The following is a 27,707-nucleotide window of genomic DNA, read 5'->3' as shown; positions in this document are numbered from 1 at the left end:
GTCTATCCAGCTCCCTGAATAGAAGGCATGGGGTCTATCCAGCTCCCTGAATAGAAGGCATGGGGTCTATCCATCTCCCTGAATAGAAGGCATGGGGTCTATCCAGCTCCCTGAATAGAAGGCATGGGGTCTATCCATCTCCCTGAATAGAAGGCATGGGGTCTATCCAGCTCCCTGAATAGAAGGTATGGGGTCTATCCATCTCCCTGAATAGAAGGCATGGGGTCTATCCATCTCCCTGAATAGAAGGCATGGGGTCTATCCAGCGCCCTGAGTAGAAGGCATGGGGTCTATCCATCTCCCTGAATAGAAGGCATGGGGTCTATCCAGCTCCCTGAATAGAAGGCATGGGGTCTATCCATCTCCCTGAATAGAAGGCATGGGGTCTATCCAGCGCCCTGAATAGAAGGCATGGGGTCTATCCATCTCCCTGAATAGAAGGCATGGGGTCTATCCAGCTCCCTGAATAGAATGCATGGGGTTTATCCAACTCCCTGAATAGAAGGCATGGGGTCTATCCACCTCCCTGAATAGAAGGCTCCCTGAATAGAAGGCATGGGGTCTATCCATCTCCCTGAATAGAAGGCATGGGGTCTATCCAGCTCCCTGAATAGAAGGCATGGGGTCTATCCATCTCCCTGAATAGAAGGCATGGGGTCTATCCAGCGCCCTGAATAGAAGGCATGGGGTCTATCCATCTCCCTGAATAGAAGGCATGGGGTCTATCCAGCTCCCTGAATAGAATGCATGGGGTTTATCCATCTCCCTGAATAGAAGGTATGGGGTCTATCCATCTCCCTGAATAGAAGGCATGGGGTCTATCCATCTCCCTGAATAGAAGGCATGGGGTCTATCCAGCTCCCTGAATAGAAGGCATGGGGTCTATCCATCTCCCTGAATAGAAGGCATGGGGTCTATCCAGCTCCCTGAATAGAAGGCATGCGGTCTATACATCTCCCTGAATAGAAGGCATGGGGTCTATCCATCTCCCTGAATAGAAGGCGTGGGGTCTATCCATCTCCATGAATAGAAAGCATGGGGTCTATCCATCTCCCTGAATAGAAGGCATGGGGTCTATCCATCTCCCCGAATAGAAGGCATGGGGTCTATCCATCTCCCTGAATAGAAGGCATGGGGTCTATCCAACTCCCTGAACAGAAGGTATGGGGTCTATCCATCTCCATGAATAGAAGGCATGGGGTCTATCCAGCTCCCTGAATAGAAGGTATGGGGTCTATCCATCTCCCTGAATAGAAGGCATGGGGTCTATCCAGCTCCCTGAATAGAAGGCATGGGGTCTATCCATCTCCCTGAATAGAAGGCATGGGGTCTATCCAGCTCCCTGAATAGAAGGCATGGGGTCTATCCACCGCCCTGAATAGAAGGCATGGGGTCTATCCAGCTCCCTGAATAGAAGGCATGGGGTCGATCCATCTCCCTGAATAGAAGGCATGGGGTCTATCCATCTCCCCGAATAGAAGGAATGGGGTCTATCCATCTCCCTGAATAGAAGGCATGGGGTCTATCCAGCTCCCTGAATAGAAGGCATGGGGTCTATCCATCTCCCTGATTAGAAGGCATGGGGTCTATCCATCTCCCTGAATAGAAGGCATGGGGTCTATCCATCTCCCTGAATAGAAGGCATGGGGTCTATCCATCTCCCTGAATAGAAGGCATGGGGTCTATCCAGCTCCCTGAATAGAAGGCATGGGGTCTATCCATCTCCCTGAATAGAAGGCATGGGGTCTATCCATCTCCCTGAATAGAAGGCATGGGGTCTATCCATCTCCCTGAATAGAAGGCATGGGGTCTATCCATCTCCCCGAATAGAAGGCATGGGGTCTATCCATCTCCCTGAATAGAAGGCATGGGGTCTATCCATCTCCCTGAATAGAAGGCATGCGGTCTATCCATCTCCATGAATAGAAAGCATGGGGTCTATCCATCTCCCTGAATAGAAGGCATGGGGTCTATCCATCTCCCCGAATAGAAGGCATGGGGTCTATCCATCTCCCTGAATAGAAGGCATGGGGTCTATCCAACTCCCTGAACAGAAGGTATGGGGTCTATCCATCTCCATGAATAGAAGGCATGGGGTCTATCCAGCTCCCTGAATAGAAGGTATGGGGTCTATCCATCTCCCTGAATAGAAGGCATGGGGTCTATCCAGCTCCCTGAATAGAAGGCATGGGGTCTATCCATCTCCCTGAATAGAAGGCATGGGGTCTATCCAGCTCCCTGAATAGAAGGCATGGGGTCTATCCATCGCCCTGAATAGAAGGCATGGGGTCTATCCATCTCCCTGAATAGAAGGCATGGGGTCGATCCATCTCCCTGAATAGAAGGCATGGGGTCTATCCATCTCCCCGAATAGAAGGAATGGGGTCTATCCATCTCCCTGAATAGAAGGCATGGGGTATATCCAGCTCCCTGAATAGAAGGCATGGGGTCTATCCATCTCCCTGATTAGAAGGCATGGGGTCTATCCATCTCCCTGAATAGAAGGCATGGGGTCTATCCATCTCCCTGAATAGAAGGCATGGGGTCTATCCATCTCCCTGAATAGAAGGCATGGGGTCTATCCAGCTCCCTGAATAGAAGGCATGGGGTCTATCCATCTCCCTGAATAGAAGGCATGGGGTCTATCCATCTCCCTGAATAGAAGGCATGGGGTCTATCCATCTCCCTGAATAGAAGGCATGGGGTCTATCCATCTCCCCGAATAGAAGGCATGGGGTCTATCCATCTCCCTGAATAGAAGGCATGGGGTCTATCCATCTCCCTGAATAGAAGGCATGCGGTCTATCCATCTCCCTGAATAGAAGGCATGGGGTCTATCCATCTCCCTGAATAGAAGACATGGGGTCTATCCATCTCCCTGAATAGAAGGCATGGGGTCTATCCAGTTCCCTGAATAGAAGGCATGGGGTCTATCCAGCTCCCTGAATAGAAGGCATGGGGTCTATCCAGCTCCCTGAATAGAAGGCATGGGGTCTATCCATCTCCCTGAATAGAAGGCATGGGGTCTATCCAGCTCCCTGAATAGAAGGCATGGGGTCTATCCATCTCCCTGAATAGAAGGCATGGGGTCTATCCAGCTCCCTGAATAGAAGGCATGCGGTCTATACATCTCCCTGAATAGAAGGCATGGGGTCTATCCATCTCCCTGAATAGAAGGCATGGGGTCTATCCATCTCCCCGAATAGAAGGCATGGGGTCTATCCATCTCCCTGAATAGAAGGCATGGGGTCTATCCAACTCCCTGAACAGAAGGTATGGGGTATATCCATCTCCATGAATAGAAGGCATGGGGTCTATCCAGCTCCCTGAATAGAAGGTATGGGGTCTATCCATCTCCCTGAATAGAAGGCATGGGGTCTATCCATCTCCCTGAATAGAAGGCATGGGGTCTATCCAGCTCCCTGAATAGAAGGCATGGGGTCTATCCATCTCCCTGAATAGAAGGCATGGGGTCTATCCAGCTCCCTGAATAGAAGGCATGCGGTCTATACATCTCCCTGAATAGAAGGCATGGGGTCTATCCATCTCCCTGAATAGAAGGCATGGGGTCTATCCATCTCCCCGAATAGAAGGCATGGGGTCTATCCATCTCCCTGAATAGAAGGCATGGGGTCTATCCAACTCCCTGAACAGAAGGTATGGGGTATATCCATCTCCATGAATAGAAGGCATGGGGTCTATCCAGCTCCCTGAATAGAAGGTATGGGGTCTATCCATCTCCCTGAATAGAAGGCATGGGGTCTATCCAGCTCCCTGAATAGAAGGCATGGGGTCTATCCATCTCCCTGAATAGAAGGCATGGGGTCTATCCAGCTCCCTGAATAGAAGGCATGGGGTCTATCCATCGCCCTGAATAGAAGGCATGGGGTCTATCCAGCTCCCTGAATAGAAGGCATGGGGTCGATCCATCTCCCTGAATAGAAGGCATGGGGTCTATCCATCTCCCCGAATAGAAGGAATGGGGTCTATCCATCTCCCTGAATAGAAGGCATGGGGTCTATCCAGCTCCCTGAATAGAAGGCATGGGGTCTATCCATCTCCCTGAATAGAAGGCATGGGGTCTATCCATCTCCCTGAATAGAAGGCATGGGGTCTATCCATCTCCCCGAATAGAAGGCATGGGGTCTATCCATCTCCCCGAATAGAAGGCATGGGGTCTATCCATCTCCCTGAATAGAAGGCATGCGGTCTATCCATCTCCCTGAATAGAAGGCATGGGGTCTATCCATCTCCCTGAATAGAAGACATGGGGTCTATCCATCTCCCTGAATAGAAGGCATGGGGTCTATCCAGTTCCCTGAATAGAAGGCATGGGGTCTATCCAGCTCCCTGAATAGAAGGCATGGGGTCTATCCATCTCCCTGAATAGAAGGCATGGGGTCTATCCATCTCCCTGAATAGAAGGCATGGGGTCTATCCAGCTCCCTGAATAGAAGGCATGGGGTCTATCCATCTCCCTGAATAGAAGGCATGGGGTCTATCCAGCTCCCTGAATAGAAGGCATGCGGTCTATACATCTCCCTGAATAGAAGGCATGGGGTCTATCCATCTCCCTGAATAGAAGGCGTGGGGTCTATCCATCTCCATGAATAGAAAGCATGGGGTCTATCCATCTCCCTGAATAGAAGGCATGGGGTCTATCCATCTCCCCGAATAGAAGGCATGGGGTCTATCCATCTCCCTGAATAGAAGGCATGGGGTCTATCCATCTCCCTGAATAGAAGGCATGGGGTCTATCCAGCTCCCTGAATAGAAGGCATGGGGTCTATCCATCTCCCTGAATAGAAGGCATGGGGTCTATCCAGCTCCCTGAATAGAAGGCATGGGGTCTATCCATCGCCCTGAATAGAAGGCATGGGGTCTATCCAGCTCCCTGAATAGAAGGCATGGGGTCGATCCATCTCCCTGAATAGAAGGCATGGGGTCTATCCATCTCCCCGAATAGAAGGAATGGGGTCTATCCATCTCCCTGAATAGAAGGCATGGGGTCTATCCAGCTCCCTGAATAGAAGGCATGGGGTCTATCCATCTCCCTGATTAGAAGGCATGGGGTCTATCCATCTCCCTGAATAGAAGGCATGGGGTCTATCCATCTCCCTGAATAGAAGGCATGGGGTCTATCCATCTCCCTGAATAGAAGGCATGGGGTCTATCCAGCTCCCTGAATAGAAGGCATGGGGTCGATCCATCTCCCTGAATAGAAGGCATGGGGTCTATCCATCTCCCCGAATAGAAGGAATGGGGTCTATCCATCTCCCTGAATAGAAGGCATGGGGTCTATCCATCTCCCTGAATAGAAGGCATGGGGTCTATCCATCTCCCTGAATAGAAGGCATGGGGTCTATCCAGCTCCCTGAATAGAAGGCATGGGGTCTATCCATCTCCCTGAATAGAAGGCATGGGGTCTATCCATCTCCCTGAATAGAAGGCATGGGGTCTATCCATCTCCCTGAATAGAAGGCATGGGGTCTATCCATCTCCCCGAATAGAAGGCATGGGGTCTATCCATCTCCCTGAATAGAAGGCATGGGGTCTATCCATCTCCCTGAATAGAAGGCATGCGGTCTATCCATCTCCCTGAATAGAAGGCATGGGGTCTATCCATCTCCCTGAATAGAAGACATGGGGTCTATCCATCTCCCTGAATAGAAGGCATGGGGTCTATCCAGTTCCCTGAATAGAAGGCATGGGGTCTATCCAGCTCCCTGAATAGAAGGCATGGGGTCTATCCATCTCCCTGAATAGAAGGCATGGGGTCTATCCATCTCCCTGAATAGAAGGCATGGGGTCTATCCATCTCCCTGAATAGAAGGCGTGGGGTCTATCCATCTCCATGAATAGAAAGCATGGGGTCTATCCATCTCCCTGAATAGAAGGCATGGGGTCTATCCATCTCCCCGAATAGAAGGCATGGGGTCTATCCATCTCCCTGAATAGAAGGCATGGGGTCTATCCAGCTCCCTGAACAGAAGGTATGGGGTCTATCCATCTCCCTGAATAGAAGGCATGGGGTCTATCCAGCTCCCTGAATAGAAGGTATGGGGTCTATCCATCTCCCTGAATAGAAGGCATGGGGTCTATCCAGCTCCCTGAATAGAAGGCATGGGGTCTATCCATCTCCCTGAATAGAAGGCATGGGGTCTATCCAGCTCCCTGAATAGAAGGCATGGGGTCTATCCATCTCCCTGAATAGAAGGCATGGGGTCTATCCATCTCCCTGAATAGAAGGCATGGGGTCTATCCAGCTCCCTGAATAGAAGGTATGGGGTCTATCCATCTCCCTGAATAGAAGGCATGGGGTCTATCCATCTCCCTGAATAGAAGGCATGGGGTCTATCCAACTCCCTGAATAGAAGGCATGGGGTCTATCCACCTCCCTGAATAGAAGGCTCCCTGAATAGAAGGCATGGGGTCTATCCAGCTCCCTGAATAGAAGGCATGGGGTCTATCCATCTCCCTGAATAGAAGGCATGCGGTCTATCCATCTCCCTGAATAGAAGGCATGGGGTCTATCCATCTCCCTGAATAGAAGGCATGCGGTCTATCCATCTCCCTGAATAGAAGGCATGGGGTCTATCCATCTCCCTGAATAGAAGACATGGGGTCTATCCATCTCCCTGAATAGAAGGCATGGGGTCTATCCAGTTCCCTGAATAGAAGGCATGGGGTCTATCCAGCTCCCTGAATAGAAGGCATGGGGTCTATCCATCTCCCTGAATAGAAGGCATGGGGTCTATCCATCTCCCTGAATAGAAGGCATGGGGTCTATCCATCTCCCTGAATAGAAGGCGTGGGGTCTATCCATCTCCATGAATAGAAAGCATGGGGTCTATCCATCTCCCTGAATAGAAGGCATGGGGTCTATCCATCTCCCCGAATAGAAGGCATGGGGTCTATCCATCTCCCTGAATAGAAGGCATGGGGTCTATCCAGCTCCCTGAACAGAAGGTATGGGGTCTATCCATCTCCCTGAATAGAAGGCATGGGGTCTATCCAGCTCCCTGAATAGAAGGTATGGGGTCTATCCATCTCCCTGAATAGAAGGCATGGGGTCTATCCAGCTCCCTGAATAGAAGGCATGGGGTCTATCCATCTCCCTGAATAGAAGGCATGGGGTCTATCCAGCTCCCTGAATAGAAGGCATGGGGTCTATCCATCTCCCTGAATAGAAGGCATGGGGTCTATCCATCTCCCTGAATAGAAGGCATGGGGTCTATCCAGCTCCCTGAATAGAAGGTATGGGGTCTATCCATCTCCCTGAATAGAAGGCATGGGGTCTATCCATCTCCCTGAATAGAAGGCATGGGGTCTATCCAACTCCCTGAATAGAAGGCATGGGGTCTATCCACCTCCCTGAATAGAAGGCTCCCTGAATAGAAGGCATGGGGTCTATCCAGCTCCCTGAATAGAAGGCATGGGGTCTATCCATCTCCCTGAATAGAAGGAATGGGGTCTATCCAGCTCCCTGAATAAAAGGCATGGGGTGTATCCATCTCCCTGAATAGAAGGCATGGGGTCTATCCAGCTTCCTGAATAGAAGGTATTGGGTCTATCCATCTCCCTGAATAGAAGGCATGGGGTCTTTCCATCTCCCTGAATAGAAGGCATGGGGTCTATACATCTCCCTGAATAGAAGGCATGGGGTCTATCCATCTCCCTGAATAGAAGGCATGGGGTCTATCCATCTCCCTGAATAGAAGGCATGGGGTCTATCCAGCTCCCTGAATAGAAGGTATGGGGTCTATCCATCTCCCTGAATAGAAGGCATGGGGTCTATCCATCTCCCTGAATAGAAGGCATGGGGTCTATCCATCTCCCTGAATAGAAGGCATGGGGTCTATCCATCTCCCTGAATAGAAGGCATGGGGTCTATCCATCTCCCTGAATAGAAGGCATGGGGTATATCCATCTCCCTGAATAGAAGGCATGGGGTCTATCTATCTCCCTGAATAGAAGGCATGGGGTCTATCCATCTCCCTGAATAGAAGGCATGGGGTATATCCATCTCCCTGAATAGAAGGCATGGGGTCTATCCATCTCCCTGAATAGAAGGCATGGGGTCTATCCATCTCCCTGAATAGAAGGCATGGGGTCTATCCATCTCCCTGAATAGAGGGCATGGGGTCTATCCAGCTTCCTGAATAGAAGGTATTGGGTCTATCCATCTCCCTGAATAGAAGGCATGGGGTCTTTCCATCTCCCTGAATAGAAGGCATGGGGTCTATACATCTCCCTGAATAGAAGGCATGGGGTCTATCCATCTCCCTGAATAGAAGGCATGGGGTCTATCCATCTCCCTGAATAGAAGGCATTGGGTCTATCCAGCTCCCTGAATAGAAGGTATGGGGTCTATCCATCTCCCTGAATAGAAGGCATGGGGTCTATCCATCTCCCTGAATAGAAGGCATGGGGTCTATCCATCTCCCTGAATAGAAGGCATGGGGTCTATCCATCTCCCTGAATAGAAGGCATGGGGTCTATCCATCTCCCTGAATAGAAGGCATGGGGTATATCCATCTCCCTGAATAGAAGGCATGGGGTCTATCTATCTCCCTGAATAGAAGGCATGGGGTCTATCCATCTCCCTGAATAGAAGGCATGGGGTATATCCATCTCCCTGAATAGAAGGCATGGGGTCTATCCATCTCCCTGAATAGAAGGCATGGGGTCTATCCATCTCCCTGAATAGAAGGCATGGGGTCTATCCATCTCCCTGAATAGAGGGCATGGGGTCTATCCATCTCCCTGAATAGAAGGCATGGGGTCTATCCATCTCCCTGAATAGAAGGCATGGGATCTATCCATTTCTCTCTCCCTACAAACCCCTGTTCATACAACCCCTTCTACTTCATACGGCAGGGTAGCTTAGTGGTTAGAGTGTAGGGGCGGCAGGTAGCCTAGTGGTTAGAGTGTAGGGGCGGCAGGTAGCCTAGTGGTTAGAGTGTAGGGGCGGCAGGTAGCCTAGTGGTTAGAGTGTAGGGGCGGTAGGTAGCCTAGTGGTTAGAGTGTAGGGGCGGCAGGTAGCCTAGTGGTTAGAGTGTAGGGGCGGGAGGTAGCCTAGTGGTTAGAGTGTAGGGTCGGCAGGTAGCCTAGTGGTTAGAGTGTAGGGGCGGCAGGTAGCCTAGTGGTTAGAGTGTAGGGGCGGCAGGTAGCCTAGTGGTTAGAGTGTAGGGGCGGCAGGTAGCCTAGTGGTTAGAGTGTAGGGGCGGCAGGTAGCCTAGTGGTTAGAGTGTAGAGGCGGCAGGGTAGTCTAGTGGTTAGAGTGTAGAGGCGGCAGGGTAGCCTAGTGGTTAGAGTGTAGAGGCCGCAGGGTAGTCTAGTGGTTAGAGTGTAGAGGCGGCAGTGTAGTCTAGTGGTTAGAGTGTAGAGGCGGCAGGGTAGTCTAGTGGTTAGAGTGTAGAGGCGGCAGGGTAGCCTAGTGTTTAGAGTGTAGAGGCGGCAGGGTAGCCTAGTGGTTAGAGCGTTGGACTAGGAACCGGAAGGTTGCAAGTTCAAATCCCCGAGCTGTCGTTCTGCCCCTGAACAGGCAGTTAACCTTCTGTTCCTAGGCCGTCATTGTAAATTCTACTTCAAACAACCCCTTCTACTTCATACAACCCCTTCTACTTCATACAACCCCTTCTACTTCAATCAACCCCTTCTAACTCATACAACCCCTTCTACTTCATACAACCCCTTCTACTTCAAACAACCCCTTCTACTTCATACAACCCCTTCTACTTCATACAACCCCTTCTACTTCATACATCTACTTCATACAACCCCTTCTACTTCAAACAACCCCTTCTACTTCAAACAACCCCTTCTACTTCAAACAACCCCTTCTACTTCATACATCTACTTCATACAACCCCTTCTACTTCAATCAACCCCTTCTACTTCATACAACCCCTTCTACTTCATACAACCCCTTCTACTTCATACAACCCCTTCTACTTCATACAACCCCTTCTACTTCATACATCTACTTCATACAACCCCTTCTACTTCAAACAACCCCTTCTACTTCAAACAACCCCTTCTACTTCATACATCTACTTCATACAACCCCTTCTACTTCAATCAACCCCTTCTACTTCATACAACCCCTTCTACTTCAAACAACCCCTTCTACTTCATACAACCCCTTCTACTTCATACATCTACTTCATACAACCCCTTCTACTTCATACAACCCCTTCTACTTCAAACAACCCCTTCTACTTCATACAACCCCTTCTACTTCATACAACCCCTTCTACTTCATACAACCCCTTCTACTTCATACAACCCCTTCTACTTCAAACAACCCCTTCTACTTCATACAACCCCTTCTACTTCATACAACCCCTTCTACTTCAATCAACCCCTTCTACCTCATACAACCCCTTCTACTTCATACAACCCCTTCTACTTCATACATCTACTTCATACAACCCCTTCTACTTCATACATCTACTTCACACAACCCCTTCTACTTCAAACAACCCCTTCTACTTCATACAACCCCTTCTACTTCATACAACCCCTTCTACTTCATACATCTACTTCACACAACCCCTTCTACTTCAAACAACCCCTTCTACTTCATACAACCCCTTCTACTTCAGATGCCCTGTTTGTGGTAGGTGGACTTGATTCAGATGCCCTGTTTGTGGTAGGTGGACTTGATTCAGATGCCCTGTTTGTGGTAGGTGGACTTGATTCAGATGCCCTGTTTGTGGTAGGTGGACTTGATTCAGATGCCCTGCACACTGAGTAATTAAAGTGTTCCCATTTTAAACCATTTCATGTGTCTAAAGGTACAAACTCCTCCTACCCAGCGGTCACGGAGAGCAAATCAAGTGCGCCTGTAGACTTACCACTGGCCAATCAGATAGCTCAGATCACCCGTGTGTCTGCAGCTTCCACGAGCCCACAGCAAAGTGGATAGTTAAACTCTACTGTTTGAGATTTAAAAACGCCTAAAAAACCCATGACTAGAGAGAGACTGTCAACGAATACAGTTAAGAGCTGCTGTTGTTATGACTGAGTTCATGTTTAAAGATTTTATTCAGCACCTTTACAAGCCATAAACCACCTCTCTGTATCCACTGGCGTTGTTTACTAACGGCTTGTGTCTTTCTAATATCAACGATTACTTCGCTGGATCGTACGAGTAACAACATGAATTGGTGCACGAGGCAGAAATCATGCAGTGTGACTTGAACTTGGCCATCAGCCGGATGACCCCCCCCCCCCCCCCCCCCCCCCCTTTATGGTCAGTCAGCTGATGGAGGAAGAGCTGAGGGAGGAAGAACTGAGGGAGGAAGAGCTGAGAGAGGAAGAGCTGAGGGAGGAAGAGCTGAGAGAGGAAGAGCTGAGGGAGGAAGAGCTGAGAGAGGAAGAGCTGAGGGAGGAAGAACTGAGGGAGGAAGAGCTGAGAGAGGAAGAGCTGAGGGAGGAAGAACTGAGGGAGGAAGAGCTGAGAGAGGAAGAGCTGAGGGAGGAAGAACTGAGGGAGGAAGAACTGAGGGAGGAAGAACTGAGGGAGGAAGAGCTGAGGGAGGAATAACTGAAGGAGGAAGAGCTGGGGGAGGAAGAACTGAGGGAGGAAGAGCTGAGGGAGGAAGAGCTGAGGGAGGAAGAACTGAGGGAGGAAGAGCTGAGGGAGGAAGAGCTGAGGGAGAAGGAGCTGAGGGAGGAAGAGCTGAGGGAGGAAGAGCTGAGCTGCCTGTATCTGATGGTCAGTCTCAGCAGAGGGAGGGAGTGTGAGAAAGAGAGCAGCGGAGAGAGGTTGCCTCTCACCCTCCCTCCCTCCGCTGAGACTGACCATCAGATACAGGCAGCTCAGCCCTTCCTCCCTCCCTCCGCTGAGACTGACCATCAGACACAGGCAGCTCAGCTCTTCCTCCCTCCCTCCGCTGAGACTGACCATCAGATACAGGCAGCTCAGCTCTTCCTCCCTCCCTCCGCTGAGACTGACCATCAGATACAGGCACCATCCAGTTCAGTAAAATACAATAAAAGGCTAATTGATTTAATCTGTACCTCACAAGTAATAGAACACATGATTTATTACCAGGCGTGATCATATACATGACGTTTTAAATATCATTGTAAAATGGTCTGAGAAGATCAACATTGACAGGGCAACTAGCCAATATGGTAATGTAATGAGCCCGTATCCTACTGCACAAACCTCATTGCAAAATAACTGTTTTAAATTGGTGGGTGCTGAGGTTTACGTTTCTTTTTAAAGTCATCGTTTTATATTTTATTATTCTGAGCGGTTTGAAACAAAAGGAGAGGAATCAATCTGCAGGAACTGCACCTCTTATAGGAACAATAGGAGAGGAGGGGGGGATCAATCTGCAGGAACTGCACCTCTTATAGAAACAATAGGAGAGGAGGGGGGGAATCAATCTGCAGGAACTGCACCTCTTATAGGAACAATAGGAGAGGAGGGGGGGAATCAATCTGCAGGAACTGCACCTCTTATAGGAACAATAGGAGAGGAGGGGGGGAATCAAACTGCAGGAACTGCACCTCTTATAGAAACAATAGGAGAGGAGGGGGGGGATCAATCTGCAGGAACTGCACCTCTTATAGGAACAATAGGAGAGGAGGGGGGGAATCAATCTGCAGGAACTGCACCTCTTATAGGAACAATAGGAGAGGAGGGGGGAAATCAATCTGCAGGAACTGCACCTCTTATAGGAACAATAGGAGAGGAGGGGGGGAATCAATCTGCAGGAACTGCACCTCTTATAGGAACAATAGGAGAGGAGGGGGGAATCAATCTGCAGGAACTGCACCTCTTATAGGAACAATAGGAGAGGGGGGGGGATCAATCTGCAGGAACTGCACCTCTTATAGGAACAATAGGAGAGGAGGGGGGGAATCAATCTGCAGGAACTGCACCTCCTATAGGAACAATAGGAGAGGAGGGGGGGAATCAATCTGCAGGAACTGCACCTCTTATAGGAACAATAGGAGAGGAGGGGGGAATCAATCTGCAGGAACTGCACCTCTTATAGGAACAATAGGAGAGGAGGGGGGGATCAATCTGCAGGAACTGCACCTCTTATAGGAACAATAGGAGAGGAGGGGGGGATCAATCTGCAGGAACTGCACCTCTTATAGGAACAATAGGAGAGGAGGGGGGAATCAATCTGCAGGAACTGCACCTCTTATAGAAACAATAGGAGAGGAGGGGGGGAATCAATCTGCAGGAACTGCACCTCTTATAGGAACAATAGGAGAGGAGGGGGGGAATCAATCTGCAGGAACTGCACCTCTTATAGGAACAATAGGATAGGGGGGGGGGTCAATCCGCAGGAACTACACCTCTTATAGGAACAATAGGAGAGGAGGGGGGGAATCAATCGGCAGGAACTGCACCTCTTATAGAAACAATAGGAGAGGAGGGGGGAATCAATCTGCAGGAACTGCACCTCTTATAGGAACAATAGGAGAGGAGGGGGGGAATCAATCGGCAGGAACTGCACCTCTTATAGAAACAATAGGAGAGGAGGGGGGAATCAATCTGCAGGAACTGCACCTCTTATAGGAACAATAGGAGAGGAGGGGGGGAATCAATCTGCAGGAACTGCACCTCTTATAGGAACAATAGGAGAGGAGGGGGGAATCAATCTGCAGGAACTGCACCTCTTATAGGAACAATAGGAGAGGAGGGGGGGAATCAATCGGCAGGAACTGCACCTCTTATAGGAACAATAGGAGAGGAGGGGGGGAATCAATCTGCAGGAACTGCACCTCTTATAGAAACAATAGGAGAGGAGGGGGGGAATCAATCTGCAGGAACATCTCTCTATCCCACATCTCTCTATTCCACATCTCTCCTTTCCACATCTCTTCATTCCACATCTCTCTATTCCACATCTCTCCATCCCACATCTCTCCATCCCACATCTCTCCATCCCACATCTCTCCATCCCACATCTCTTCATTCCACATCTCTCTATTCCACATCTCTCTATTCCACATCTCTCTATTCCACATCTCTTCATTCCACATCTCTCCATCCCACATCTCTCTATTCCACATCTCTTGTTCTCTCCAGAAAGCTTTAATTGTGCTTCTTAGCTAAATGGAAAAGACTGCCCACTCAGTTCATCTAGAATGGCAACTATGTGTTGAATACCAATCTGACCTATTTAAACCAGTTCTCATTGAACCAGCTGTACAGTACTCTTTTTAACCCCTAACCCTTAACCCCTAATCCTTAACCATTAACCCTTAATCCTACTCACACAAACACAATGTCTCTCAGACCTGTTGCTAAGCTACAAGATGCAGCTATAGAGAATTTACCACCAAATGAGAGATTCAAGTGTATGTTCAAGTGTGTGTGTGTGTGTGTGTGTGCAAGTGCGAGTGTGTGTGTGTGTGTGTGTTTGTGTATGTGTGTGTGTGTGTGCTCACATGTCCTTTACAGTATGTGCACTGTATTGTCAATGAGGTTTGAAGAAGTTCCTGAGCAGATATGAGAGGCGTAAATCCTAAAGAATGAAAAGAGAATGAAAGAGAACGGAGGGGGGAGACAACAGAGAAATAAGCTATTGAAAGAGAAGAGAGGAAGTTCAATGAAACGAAGAGAGGAAGTTCAATGAAAGGAAGGGCCGAGCGAGTACCACTTGAACGCAGCTCCAAATGAGTCCTGGATGAATCAGGCTCACAGTCTCCGGAACCTCTCCTCCTCTCCCCTCCATCCCTCCCTCTCCTCCTCTCCCTTCCATCCCTCCCTCTCCACGTCTCCCCTCCCTCCCTCCCTCTCTTCCTCCGTTCTCTCTTCCCTGTCCTCTCCCTCCCTCCCTCCCTCCCGTTCTCTCTTCCCTGTCCTCTCCCTCCCTCGCTCCCTCCCTCCCTCCCTCCCGTTCTCTCTTCCCTGTAATCTCCCTCCCTCCCTCCCTCCCTCCCGTTCTCTCTTCCCTGTCCTCTACCTCGCTCCCTCCAATTCTCTCTTCCCTGTCCTCTACCTCCCTCCCTCCCTCCCTCCCGTTCTCTCTTCCCTGTACTCTCCCTCCCTCCCTCCCTCCCGTTCTCCCTCCCTCCGTCCCTCCCTCCCTCTCTCCCTCCGTTCTCTCTTCCCTGTCCTCTCCCTCCCTCCCTCCCTCCCGTTCTCTCTTCCCTGTCCTCTCCCTCCCTCCCTCCCTCCCTCCCTCCCGTTCTCTCTTCCATGTCCCCTCCCTCCCTCCCTCCCTCCCTCCCTCCCTCCTTCCCGTTCTCTCTTCCCTGTCCCCTCCCTACCTCCGTCCCTCCCTCCCTCCCTCCCTCCGTTCTCTCTTCCCTGTCCTCTCCCTCCCGTTCTCTCTTCCCTGTTCTCTACCTCCCTCCCTCCCGTTCTCTCTTCCCTGTCCTCTGTCCTCTCTCTCCCTCCCTCCCTCCCTCCCGTTCTCTCTTCCCTGTCCTCTACCTCCCTCCCTCCCTCCCGTTCTCTCTTCCCTGTCCTCTACCTCCCTCCCTCCTGTTCTCTATTCCCTGTCCTCTGTCCTCTACCTCCCTCCCTCCTGTTCTCTCTTCCCTGTCCTCTACCTCCCTCCCTCCCTCCCGTTCTCTCTTCCCTGTCCTCTACCACCCTCCCGTTCTCTCTTCCCTGTCCTCTACCTCCCTCCCTCCCTCCTTCCCTCCCTCCCTCCCTCCCGTTCTCTCTTCCCTCCCTCCCTCTCTTCCCTGTCCTCTACCTCCCTCCCTCCCTCCAGTTCTCTCTTCCCTGTCCTCTACCTCCCTCCCTCCCTCCCGTTCTCTATTCCCTGTCCTCTACCTCCCTCCCTCAATCCCTCCCGTTCTCTCTTCCCTGTCCTCTACCTCCCTCCCTCCCGTTCTCTCTTCCCTCCCTCCCTCCCTCCCTCCCTCCCTCCCTCCCTCCCTCCCTCCCTCCCTACCTCCCTCCCTCTCTTGCCTGTCCTCTACCTCCCTCCCTCCCTCCCGTTCTCTCTTCCCTGTCCTCTACCTACCTCCCTCCCTCCCTCCGTTCTGTATCTTCCTGTTACATGGTCGACATTCCCCTCCAGTGTATAAGGTCCTCCTCAGTTTTGCTCTAATTACCTAGAGCAGGGAGGTGTGTGTGTGTATGTGTGTGTGTGTGTGTGTGTGTGTGTGTGTGTGTGTGTGGTTGCTGCCTAAAAGAAGGGCCTGTAGGATGTAGGAACACTTATAAGGAGCATCTTCTGAAAGCTCTGGCATTCCGCCTGTTTTCCTGCCTGCTTACCTTTCTCCCTCCCTCCCTCCCTGCATGTCTATCTGTCTGTCTCTCTGCCTCCCTCCCTCCCTCCCTCTCCCCCACCCTCCCTCCCTGCCTAGCTCCCCTCCCTTACTCTCCCTCCCACCCTCCCTCCCTGCCTAGCTCCTCCCCCTCACTCTCCCTGCCTAGCTCCTCCCCCTTACTCTCCCTCCCTCCCTCCCTGCCACCCTCCCTCCCTGCCTAGCTCCTCCCCCTTACTCTCCCTCCCTCCCTCCCTTACTCTCCCTGCCTCCCTTCCTCCCTCCCTCCTACTGCCTGGCGTAGCAGCAGTCATTAAGCAGAATGGTTGATTCATTAAGAGGAAAACCACTCCTCTGCACTCCGCTCTCCGCTCTCCGCTCTCTGCTCTGCTCACCCAACCAACACTAAAAGCTTTCCTCCACCATCTATTGATTTCTAGAATGATTTGGAGGATGGCAAAACCACTGGTTTGTAGAGCAGCGAGGAGGGGAAATGTGAGAGAGAGGACAGTGAGGACTAGGAGACATGAACAAGGTTGTTGTTCCCTGTTCTGTGTCTTTCTCTTCTCCCCTCTCCCCAGCCCACCCCTCTGTCTCCTCCCCTCTCCCCAGCCCACCCCTCTGTCTCCTCCCCTCTCCCCAGCCCACCCCTCTGTCTCCTCCCTTCTCCACATAATCTCTCTCTCCCCTCTCCCCAGCCCACCCCACTGTCTCCTCCCCTCTCCCCAGCCCACCCCTCTGTCTCCTCCCCTCTCCCCAGCCCACCCCACTGTCTCCTCCCCTCTCCCCAGCCCACCCCTCTGTCTCCTCCCCTCTCCCCAGCCCACCCCACTGTCTCCTCCCCTCTCCCCAGCCCACCCCTCTGTCTCCTCCCTTCTCCACAGCCTCTCTCTCTCCTCCCCTGTCCCCAGCCTCTCTCTCTCTCTCTCCTCCCCTATCCCTAGCCTCTCTATCCTCTCTCCACAGCCTTTTTATCTCTCCTCCTTTCTCCCCAGCCTCTCTCTCTCCTCCCCTGTCCCTAGCCTCTCTCTCTCCTCCCCTGTCCCTAGCCTCTCTCGCTCTCCTCCCCTGTCCCTAGCCTCTCTCTCTCCTCCACTATACCTAGCCTCTCTCTCATCTCCTTTCTCCCCAACCTCTCTCTCTCCTCCCCTGTCCCCAGCCTCTCTCTCTCTCTCTCCTCCCCTATCCCTAGCCTCTCTATCCTCTCTCCACAGCCTTTTTATCTCTCCTCCTTTCTCCCCAGCCTCTCTCTCTCCTCCCCTGTCCCTAGCCTCTCTCTCTCCTCCCCTGTCCCTAGCCTCTCTCTCCTCCCCTGTCCCTAGCCTCTCTCTCTCCTCCAATTTACCTAGCCTCTCTCTCTTCTCCTCTCTCCACAGCCTCTCTCTCTCCTCCCGTATACCTAGCCTCTCTCTCTCCTCCCATATACCTAGCCTCTCTCTCTCCTCCCCTGTCCCTAGCCTCTCTCTCTCCTCCCCTGTCCCTAGCCTCTCTCTCTCCTCCCCTGTCCCTAGCCTCTCTCTCTCTCCTCCCCTGTCCCTAGCCTCTATCTCCTCCCCTGTCCCTAGCCTCTCTCTCTTCTCCTCTCTCCACAGCCTCTCTCTCTCTCCTCCCTTCTCCACAGCCCTGGATACCGTGGTGTTTAATTGGTCAGGAGAGCCCTGGAGAACCGTGGTTGTTATAGTAACCTTTAGAGTAGAATAGTGTTGAGGGTACTGGGAGAGACTGGCACCCTATTCCCTATATAGTGTACCAGGGCTCTGGACAATAGTAGTTCACTATATAGGGGATAGGGTGCCATTTAGGAAAAAGACTGGGTCTTCTTCAGCTGTACTGCAGTGCCATGGGCCTGGGTCGAGACATCCGCCGTGGGGACCTCAATAACCCTCTCCTCCACCTCAATTACCCTCTCCTCCACCTCAATGACCCTCTTCTCCACCTCAATGACCCTCGCCTCCACCTCAATGACCCTCGCCTCCACCTCAATGTCCCTCGCCTCCACCTCAATGACCCTCTCCTCCACCTCAATGACCCTCTCCTCCACCTCAATGACCCTCTCCTCCACCTCAATGACCCTCTCCTCCACCTCAATGACCCTCTCCTCCACCTCAATGACCCTCTCCACCACCTCAATGATCCTCTCCTCCACCTCAATGACCCTCCCCTCCACCTCAATGACCCTCTCCCCCACCTCAATGACCCTCTCCTCCACCTCAATGACCCTCTCCTCCACCTCAATGACCCTCTCCTCCACCTCAATGACCCTCTCCTCCACCTCAATGACCCTCTCCTCCACCTCAATGACCCTCTCCTCCACCTCAATGACCCTCGCCTCCACCTCAATGACCCTCTCCTCCACCTCAATGACCCTCGCCTCCACCTCAATGACCCTCTCCTCCACCTCAATGACCCTCTCCTCCACCTCAATGACCCTCTCCTCCACCTCAATGACTCTCTCCTCCACCTCAATGACCCTCTCCTCCACCTCAATGATCCTCTCCTCCACCTCAATGACCCTCTGCACCACCTCAATGACCCTCTCCTCCACCTCAATGACCCTCTCCTCCACCTCAATGACCCTCTCCTCCACCTCAATGACCCTCTCCTCCACCTCAATGATCCTCTCCTCCACCTCAATGACCCTCTGCACCACCTCAATGACCCGCTCCTCCACCTCAATGACCCTCTCCTCCACCTCAATGACCCTCTCCTCCACCTCAATGACCCTCTGCACCACCTCAATGACCCTCTCCTCCACCTCAATGACCCTCTCCTCCACCTCAATGACCCTCTCCTCCACCTCAATGACCCTCTCCTCCACCTCATTGACCCTCTCCTCCACCTCAATGACCCTCTCCTCCACCTCAATGACCCTCTCCTCCACCTCAATGACCCTCTCCTCCACCTCAATGACCCTTTCCTCCACCTCAATGACCTCTCCTCCAACTTAGGAGCCCCACATTTAAACCAGGTTTATAATTCTGAAACCATCTATAAACTGATGTCTTTAAACCAGGTTTATAGTTATGAAACCATCTATAAACTGAACCTTTAAACCAGGTTTATAATTCTGAAACCATCTATAAATTAACCTTTAAACCCCACAAGGTGTCATGTATTTATATATTCTGTAAATCAATGACTACCACATTCCCATGACACACATTTCAACTGCTTCGATTACAGCCATGACCTACAGTACACACTATGATAATGATCTACACTATGGTAATGACCTGCAGTACACACTATGATAATGATCTACACTATGGTAATGGCCTACAGTACACACTATGATAATGATCTACACTATGGTAATGACCTGCAGTACACACTATGATAATGATCTACACTATGGTAATGACCTGCAGTACACACTACGATAATGATCTACACTATGGTAATGACCTACAGTACACACTACGATAATGATCTACACTATGGTAATGACCTACAGTACACACTACGATAATGATCTACACTATGGTAATGACCTACAGTACACACTACGATAATGATCTACACAATGGTAATGACCTACAGTACACACTATGATAATGATATACACTATGGTAATCATCTACATTACACACTCTGATAATGATATACAATACCCACTATGATAATGATCTACAGTATACACTATGATAAAGATATACAGTACACACTATGGTCATGAGCTACACTATGATAATGATATACATTACACACTATGATAATGATCTACAGTACACACTGTGATAATGATCTACACTATGAGAATTATCTACATTACACACTATGGTCATGATCTACACTATGATAATGATATACAGTACACACTATGATAATGATCTACAGTACACACGGTGATAATGATCTACACTACACACTATGGAAATGATCCACACTATGATAATGCTCTACATTACACACTCTGATATTATATACAGTACACATTATGATAATGATCTACATTACACACTACGATAATGCTATACAGTACACACTATGAAAATGATCTACATTACACACTATGATAATGATCTACAGTACACACTATGATATTGATCTACAGTACACACTATGATAATGATCTACAGTACACACTATGATAATGATCTCCAGTACACACTATGATAATGATCTACAGTGCACATTGCGATACCGATCTACAACACACACTATGATAATGATCTACATTACACACTATGATAATGATCTACAGTACACACTATGATATTGATCTACAGTACACACTATGATAATGATCTACAGTACACACTATGATAATGATCTCCAGTACACACTATGATAATGATCTACAGTGCACATTGCGATACCGATCTACAACACACACTATGATAATGATCTACATTACACACTATGATAATGATCTACAGTACACACTATGATAATGATCTCCAGTACACACTATGATAATGATCTACAGTGCACATTGCGATACCGATCTACAACACACACTATGATAATGATCTACAGTACACACTATGATAATGATCTACAGTACATACTATGATGATGATCTACAGTACACAGTACGATAATGATCTACATTACACACTATGATAATGATATACAGTACACACCATGGTAATGATCTACAACACACACTATGATAATGATATACATTAAACACCACGATAATGATCTAAAGTGCACACTAGGATTATGATATACAGTACACCCTATGATAATGATCTACAGTACACACTATGATAATGATCTACGTTACACATTATGGTAATGATCTACACTACACACTATGGTAATGATCTACAACACACACTATGATAATGATCTACATTACACACTATGGTAATGATCTACATTACAAACTATGATAATGATCTACAGTACACACTATGCAAATGGTATACATTACACACTATGATAATGGTATATGATTGGTCATGACTGATATATATGATTGGTCAAGACCATGGATCAATGATTGATGATTGGTTAAGACCACAGGTATTTATTACAGTATTCCCTTTCTGATAACGTGCCCCAGCGTAAGACATCTGATAATGTGCCCCAGAGTAACACATCTGATAATGTGCCTAAGAGTAAGACATCTGATAATGTGTCCCAGAGTAAGACATGTGATAATGTGCCCCAGAGTAAGCCATCTGATAATGTGTCCCAGAGTAAGACATATGATAATGTGTCCCAGAGTAAGACATCTGATAATGTGCCCCAGAGTAAGACATCTGATAATGTGTCCCAGAGTAAGACATGTGATAATGTGCCCCAGAGTAAGACATGTGATAATGTGTCCCAGAGTAAGACATCTGATAATGTGCCCCAGAGTAAGACATCTGATAATGTGTCCCAGAGTAAGACATCTGATAACGTGTCCCAGAGTAAGACATCTGATAACGTGCCCCAGAGTAAGACATGTGATAATGTGTCCAGATTAAGACATCTGGTAATGTGCCCCAGAGTAAGACATCTGATAATGTGCCACAGAGTAAGACATGTGATAATGTGTCCCAGAGTAAGACATGTGATAGTGTCCCAGAGTAAGACATCTGATAATGTGTCCCAGAGTAAGACATCTGATAATGTGCCCCAGAGAAAGACATCTGATAACGTGTCCCAGAGTAAGACATCTGATAATGTGCCCCAGAGTAAGACATATGATAATGTGCCCCAGAGTAAGACATCTGATAATGTGTCCCATAGTAAGACATCTGATAATGTGTCCCAGAGTAAGACATCTGATAAAGTGTCCCAGAGTAAGACATCTGAAGTAACGTTTCCTCTTCAGAGGTAGCTAGCTAGAGATGTTATCTCTTGGTATGAGCATCTCCATTCTGGATCAGCTGGGAAGTTAGAGGCCGGCATTGTTGGAGCTGAAGAACTTCATTGAACCATGTGCATGTGACCAATAAACAAATCTAATTTAAAATATGAGCCATGTTGCGAGGAGAGGTTATGTATGGTGGTTGGATAGGTTGGATAGGTTGGATAGGTTGGATAGGTTGGATAGGTTGGACAGGTTGGATAGGTTGGATAGGTTGGATAGGTTGGATAGGTTGGACAGGTTGGACAGGTTGGATAGGTTGGATAGGTTGGATAGGTTGGACAGGTTGGACAGGTTGGATAGGTTGGACAGGTTGGATAGGTTGGACAGGTTGGATAGGTTGGATAGGTTGGATAGGTTGGACAGGTTGGATAGGTTGGATAGGTTGGATAGGTTGGACAGGTTGGACAGGTTGGATAGGTTGGACAGGTTGGATAGGTTGGACAGGTTGGATAGGTTGGATAGGTTGGACAGGTTGGATAGGTTGGATAGGTTGGACAGGTTGGATAGGTTGGATAGGTTGGACAGGTTGGATAGGTTGGATAGGTTGGACAGGTTGGATAGGTTGGACAGGTTGGATAGGTTGGATAGGTTGGACAGGTTGGATAGGTTGGATAGGTTGGACAGGTTGGATAGGTTGGATAGGTTGGACAGGTTGGATAGGTTGGACAGGTTGGATAGGTTGGATAGGTTGGACAGGTTGGATAGGTTGGATAGGTTGGACAGGTTGGATAGGTTGGATAGGTTGGATAGGTTGGATAGGTTGGACAGGTTGGATAGGTTGGACAGGTTGGATAGGTTGGATAGGTTGGACAGGTTGGACAGGGTATTGTAAAAGGTTGGGTGTAGCTGTATGATTAAAAACGAGTGGTGAAAAGTCATTAATGGGGGAGGGGGGGGGCTGTAATGTAGAAAGACAAATAGAGACATATCTCTCTCTCTCTCCCTTTCCCCCTGTGTTTCTCTCCCTTTCCCCCTGTCTCTCTCCCTTTCCCCCTGTCTCTCTCCCTTTCCCCCTGTCTCTCTCTCCATTTCCCCGTCTCTCTCTCCCTTTCCCCCTGTCTCTCTCTCCCTTTCCCCCTGTCTCTCTCTCCCTTTCCCCCTGTGTCTCTCTCCCTTTCCCCTTGTCTCTCTCTCCCTTTCCCCCTGTCTCTCTCCCTTTCCCCCTGTCTCTCTCCCTTTCCCCCTGTCTCTCTCCCTTTCCCCCTGTCTCTCTCTCCATTTCCCCCTGTCTCTCTCTCCCTTTCCCCCTGTCTCTCTCTCCCTTTCCCCCTGTCTCTCTCCCTTTCCCCTTGTCTCTCTCCCTTTCCCCCTGTCTCTCTCCCTTTCCCCCTGTCTCTCTCCCTTTCCCCCTGTCTCTCTCCCTTTCCCCCTGTCTCTCTCTCCCTTTCCCCCTGTCTCTCTCTCCCTTTCCCCCTGTCTCTCTCTCCCTTTCCCCCTGTCTCTCTCTCCCTTTCCCCTGTCTCTCTCTCCCGTTCCCCCTGTCTCTCTCTCCCTTTCCCCCTGTCTCTCTCTCCCTTTCCCCCTGTCTCTCTCTCCCTTTCCCCCTGTCTCTCTCTCCCTTTCCCACTGTCTCTCTCCCTTTCCCACTGTCTCTCTCCCTTTCAGGGTCATCCTATACGCGTCTCAGGGTCATCTATATCCCTGTATCAGTCTCAGGGTCATCTATATCCCTGTATCAGTCTCAGGGTCATCTATATCCCTGTATCAGTCTCAGGGTCATCTATATCCCTGTATCAGTCACAGGGTCATCTATATCCCTGTATCAGTCTCAGGGTCATCTATATCCCTGTATCAGTCTCAGGGTCATCTATATCCCTGTATCAGTCACAGGGTCATCTATATCCCTGTATCAGTCTCAGGGTCATCTATATCCCTGTATCAGTCTCAGGGTCTTCTATATCCCTGTATCAGTCTCAGGGTCATCCTATATCCCTGTATCAGTCTCAGGGTCATCCTGTATCCCTGTATCAGTCTCAGGGTCATCCTGTCTCCCTGTATCAGTCTCAGGGTTATCCTATATCCCTGTATCAGTCTCAGGGTCATCCTATATCCCTGTATCTGTCTCACGGTCATCCTATATCCCTGTATCTGTCTCGCGGTCATCCTATATCCCTGTATCAGTCTCAGGGTCATCCTATATCCCTGTATCAGTCTCAGGGTCATCCTATATCCCTGTATCAGTCTCACGGTCATCCTATATCCCTGTATCAGTCTCAGGGTCATCCTATATCCCTGTATCTGTCTCACGGTCATCCTATATCCCTGTATCTGTCTCACGGTCATCCTATATCCCTGTATCCGTCTCAGGTTCATCCTAGATCCATGTATTAGTCTCAGGTCATCCTATATTCCTTGCATTTTCATGTCATTTTGCGACCAACTGTTGCATGCCTAGCTAGCTGCTTAAGTTAGATGATCAGTCTGTCAAGAGACTAGAGGAAAGTAGCCTGGGTGCCAGTCTGTTTTGGTAAGAGAACAGGCACCCAGGCTAAGAGGAAAGATTGATTATGTCAAATACACTACAGTAGGCGGGTTCCTGTCTCACCTGTCGGCCATGGGCGGGGCTTGTCTCTGCTTGTTGACCTTGGCGTACAGCCCGTCCAGGGGGTCCTTATTGGATGGCTCGTTGCCGTGGGAGGGGCCTGGGCCGAGGCCGTGGGGTGGCGGGCGTTGGGGAGATGGGGTGCGGGTTCTGCTGTAGGGGGACTGACGCGGGGAGGAGTTGTCTCTGAAGTTGTTGATGCGTGCGTAGTTGGGGTCCATGTAATCATCCTCGACATCAGGTCCTTTTTCTCTGGCCTGACGCTCCCTCAGCTCCGCGTGCTTCGCCTCGATCCTGGAACAGATATGAATCAACAGGAGGAGTTACCTACAGTTACACACCTGTACTAACCTCTGGGACAGATCTGGATCAACAGGAGGAGTTACCTACAGTTACACACCTGTACTAACCTCTGGGACAGATCTGGATCAACAGGAGGAGTTACCTACAGTTACACACCTGTACTAACCTCTGGGACAGATCTGGATCAACAGGAGGAGTTACCTACAGTACACACCTGTACTAACCTCTGGGACAGATCTGGATCAACAGGAGGAGTTACCTACAGCTACACACCTGTACTAACCTCTGAGACAGATAGGTACACACCTGTACTAACCTCTGGGACAGATCTGGATCAACAGGAGGAGTTACCTACAGTACACACCTGTACTAACCTCTGGGACAGATCTGGATCAACAGGAGGAGTTACCTACAGCTACACACCTGTACTAACCTCTGAGACAGATAGGTACACACCTGTACTAACCTCTGGGACAGATCTGGATAGACAGGAGGAGTTACCTACAGTTACACACCTGTACTAACCTCTGAGACAGATAGGTACACACCTGTACTAACCTCTGGGACAGATCTGGATAGACAGGAGGAGTTACCTACAGTTACACACCTGTACTAACCTCTGGGACAGATCTGGATCAACAGGAGGAGTTACCTACAGTACACACCTGTACTAACCTCTGGGACAGATCTGGATCAACAGGAGGAGTTACCTACAGTATACACCTGTACTAACCTCTGGAGGCTATATACAGGGTATTACGGTACAGAGTCAATGTGGAGGCTATATACAGGGTGTTACGCTACAGAGTCAATGTGGAGGCTATATACAGGGGGTACCGGTACACCCTGTAATAAATCATAACCACCCTGTAATAAATAATAACCACCACCCTGTAATAAATCATAACCACCACCCTGTAATAAATCATAACCACCACCCTGTAATAAATCATAACCACCACCCTGTAATAAATCATAACCACCACCCTGTAATAAATCATAACCACCACCCTGTAATAAATCATAACCACCACCCTGTAATAAATAATAACCACCACCCTGTAATAAATAATAACCACCTCCCTGTAATAAATCATAACCACCACCCTGTAATAAATAATAACCACCACCCTGTAATAAATAATAACCACCACCCTGTAATAAATAATAACCACCACCCTGTAATAAATAATAACCACCACCCTGTAATAAATAATAACCACCTCCCTGTAATAAATAATAACCACCACCCTGTAATAAATAATAACCACCACCCTGTAATAAATAATAACCACCACCCTGTAATAAATAATAACCACCACCCTGTAATAAATCATAACCACCACCCTGTAATAAATCATAACCACCACCCTGTAATAAATCATAACCACCCTGTAATAAATAATAACCACCACCCTGTAATAAATAATAACCACCTCCCTGTAATAAATCATAACCACCACCCTGTAATAAATAATAACCACCACCCTGTAATAAATAATAACCACCACCCTGTAATAAATAATAACCACCACCCTGTAATAAATAATAACCACCACCCTGTAATAAATAATAACCACCACCCTGTAATAAATAATAACCACCACCCTGTAATAAATAATAACCACCACCCTGTAATAAATAATAACCACCACCCTGTAATAAATAATAACCACCACCCTGTAATAAATAATAACCACCTCCCTGTAATAAATCATAACCACCACCCTGTAATAAATAATAACCACCACCCTGTAATAAATAATAACCACCTCCCTGTAATAAATAATAACCACCACCCTGTACTAAATAATAACCACCACCCTGTAATAAATAATAACCACCACCCTGTAATAAATAATAACCACCACCCTGTAATAAATAATAACCACCACCCTGTAATAAATAATAACCACCACCCTGTAATAAATAATAACCACCTCCCTGTAATAAATAATAACCACCACCCTGTAATAAATAATAACCACCACACAAAGTTATCATTCAGTTTACAGGTAACAGAATAACACAATGTTTTCCCAGCAAACCAAAACTGGTTCTTTGCAAGTTCCCTGAACATCTGTAAGGTTGCGGCAAATGTTTTCAAGAAACAAAAACTGTACAGTAATTCTGATGATTATATGTTTGAATAAAACATTCACCGGATGTTGCAAGAACGTTCCCAGAACACATTTAGTCTGTTCTTTAAAAGGTTCCCAGAACACATATAGTCTGTTCTTTAAAACGTTCCCAGAACACATATAGTCTGTTCTTTAAAAGGTTCCCAGAACACATATAGTCTGTTCTTTAAAAGGTTCCCAGAACACATATAGTCTGTTCTTTAAAAGGTTCCCAGAACACATTTAGTCTGTTCTTTAAAAGGTTCCCAGAACACATTTAGTCTGTTCTTTAAAAGGTTTCCAGAACACATTTAGTCTGTTCTTTAAAAGGTTCCCAGAACACATTTAGTCTGTTCTTTAAAAGGTTCCCAGAACACATATAGTCTGTTCTTTAAAAGGTTCCCAGAACACATTTAGTCTGTTCTTTAAAAGGTTCCCAGAACACATTTTGTCTGTTCTTTAAAAGGTTCCCAGAACACATATAGTCTGTTCTTTAAAAGGTTCCCAGAACACATATAGTCTGTTCTTTAAAAGGTTCCCAGAACACATTTAGTCTGTTCTTTAAAAGGTTTCCAGAACACATTTTGTCTGTTCTTTAAAAGGTTCCCAGAACACATATAGCCTGTTCTTTAAAAGGTTCCCAGAACACATTTAGCCTGTTCTTTAAAAGGTTCCCAGAACACATTTTGCCTGTTCTTTAAAAGGTTCCCAGAACACATTTAGT

At 48.6% G+C, this 27,707-nt stretch overlaps 1 protein-coding gene across 10 annotated transcripts in view; it reads right to left on the bottom strand.

The window, feature by feature from the left end:
• The window catches only part of pard3bb (par-3 family cell polarity regulator beta b), a 539,900-nt gene that overhangs the window by 146,715 nt on the left and 365,478 nt on the right, over window positions 1-27,707 (bottom strand). For all 10 annotated transcript variants that reach the window (XM_090230480.1, XM_090230482.1, XM_090230481.1 and 7 more), the window contains one exon: window positions 24,564-24,854. In XM_090230480.1, the coding sequence (XP_090086606.1) occupies window positions 24,564-24,854 (291 nt within the window). The remainder of the gene's footprint in view (window positions 1-24,563; window positions 24,855-27,707) is intronic.

The sequence above is a fragment of the Oncorhynchus mykiss genome, chromosome 3, assembly GCF_057628025.1.
Source record: "Oncorhynchus mykiss isolate SJ-2025 chromosome 3, ASM5762802v1, whole genome shotgun sequence".
NCBI lineage: Eukaryota > Metazoa > Chordata > Actinopteri > Salmoniformes > Salmonidae > Oncorhynchus > Oncorhynchus mykiss.
The sequence above is the reverse complement of the archived record's forward strand: the minus strand, read 5'-3'. Positions and strand labels throughout refer to the sequence as shown.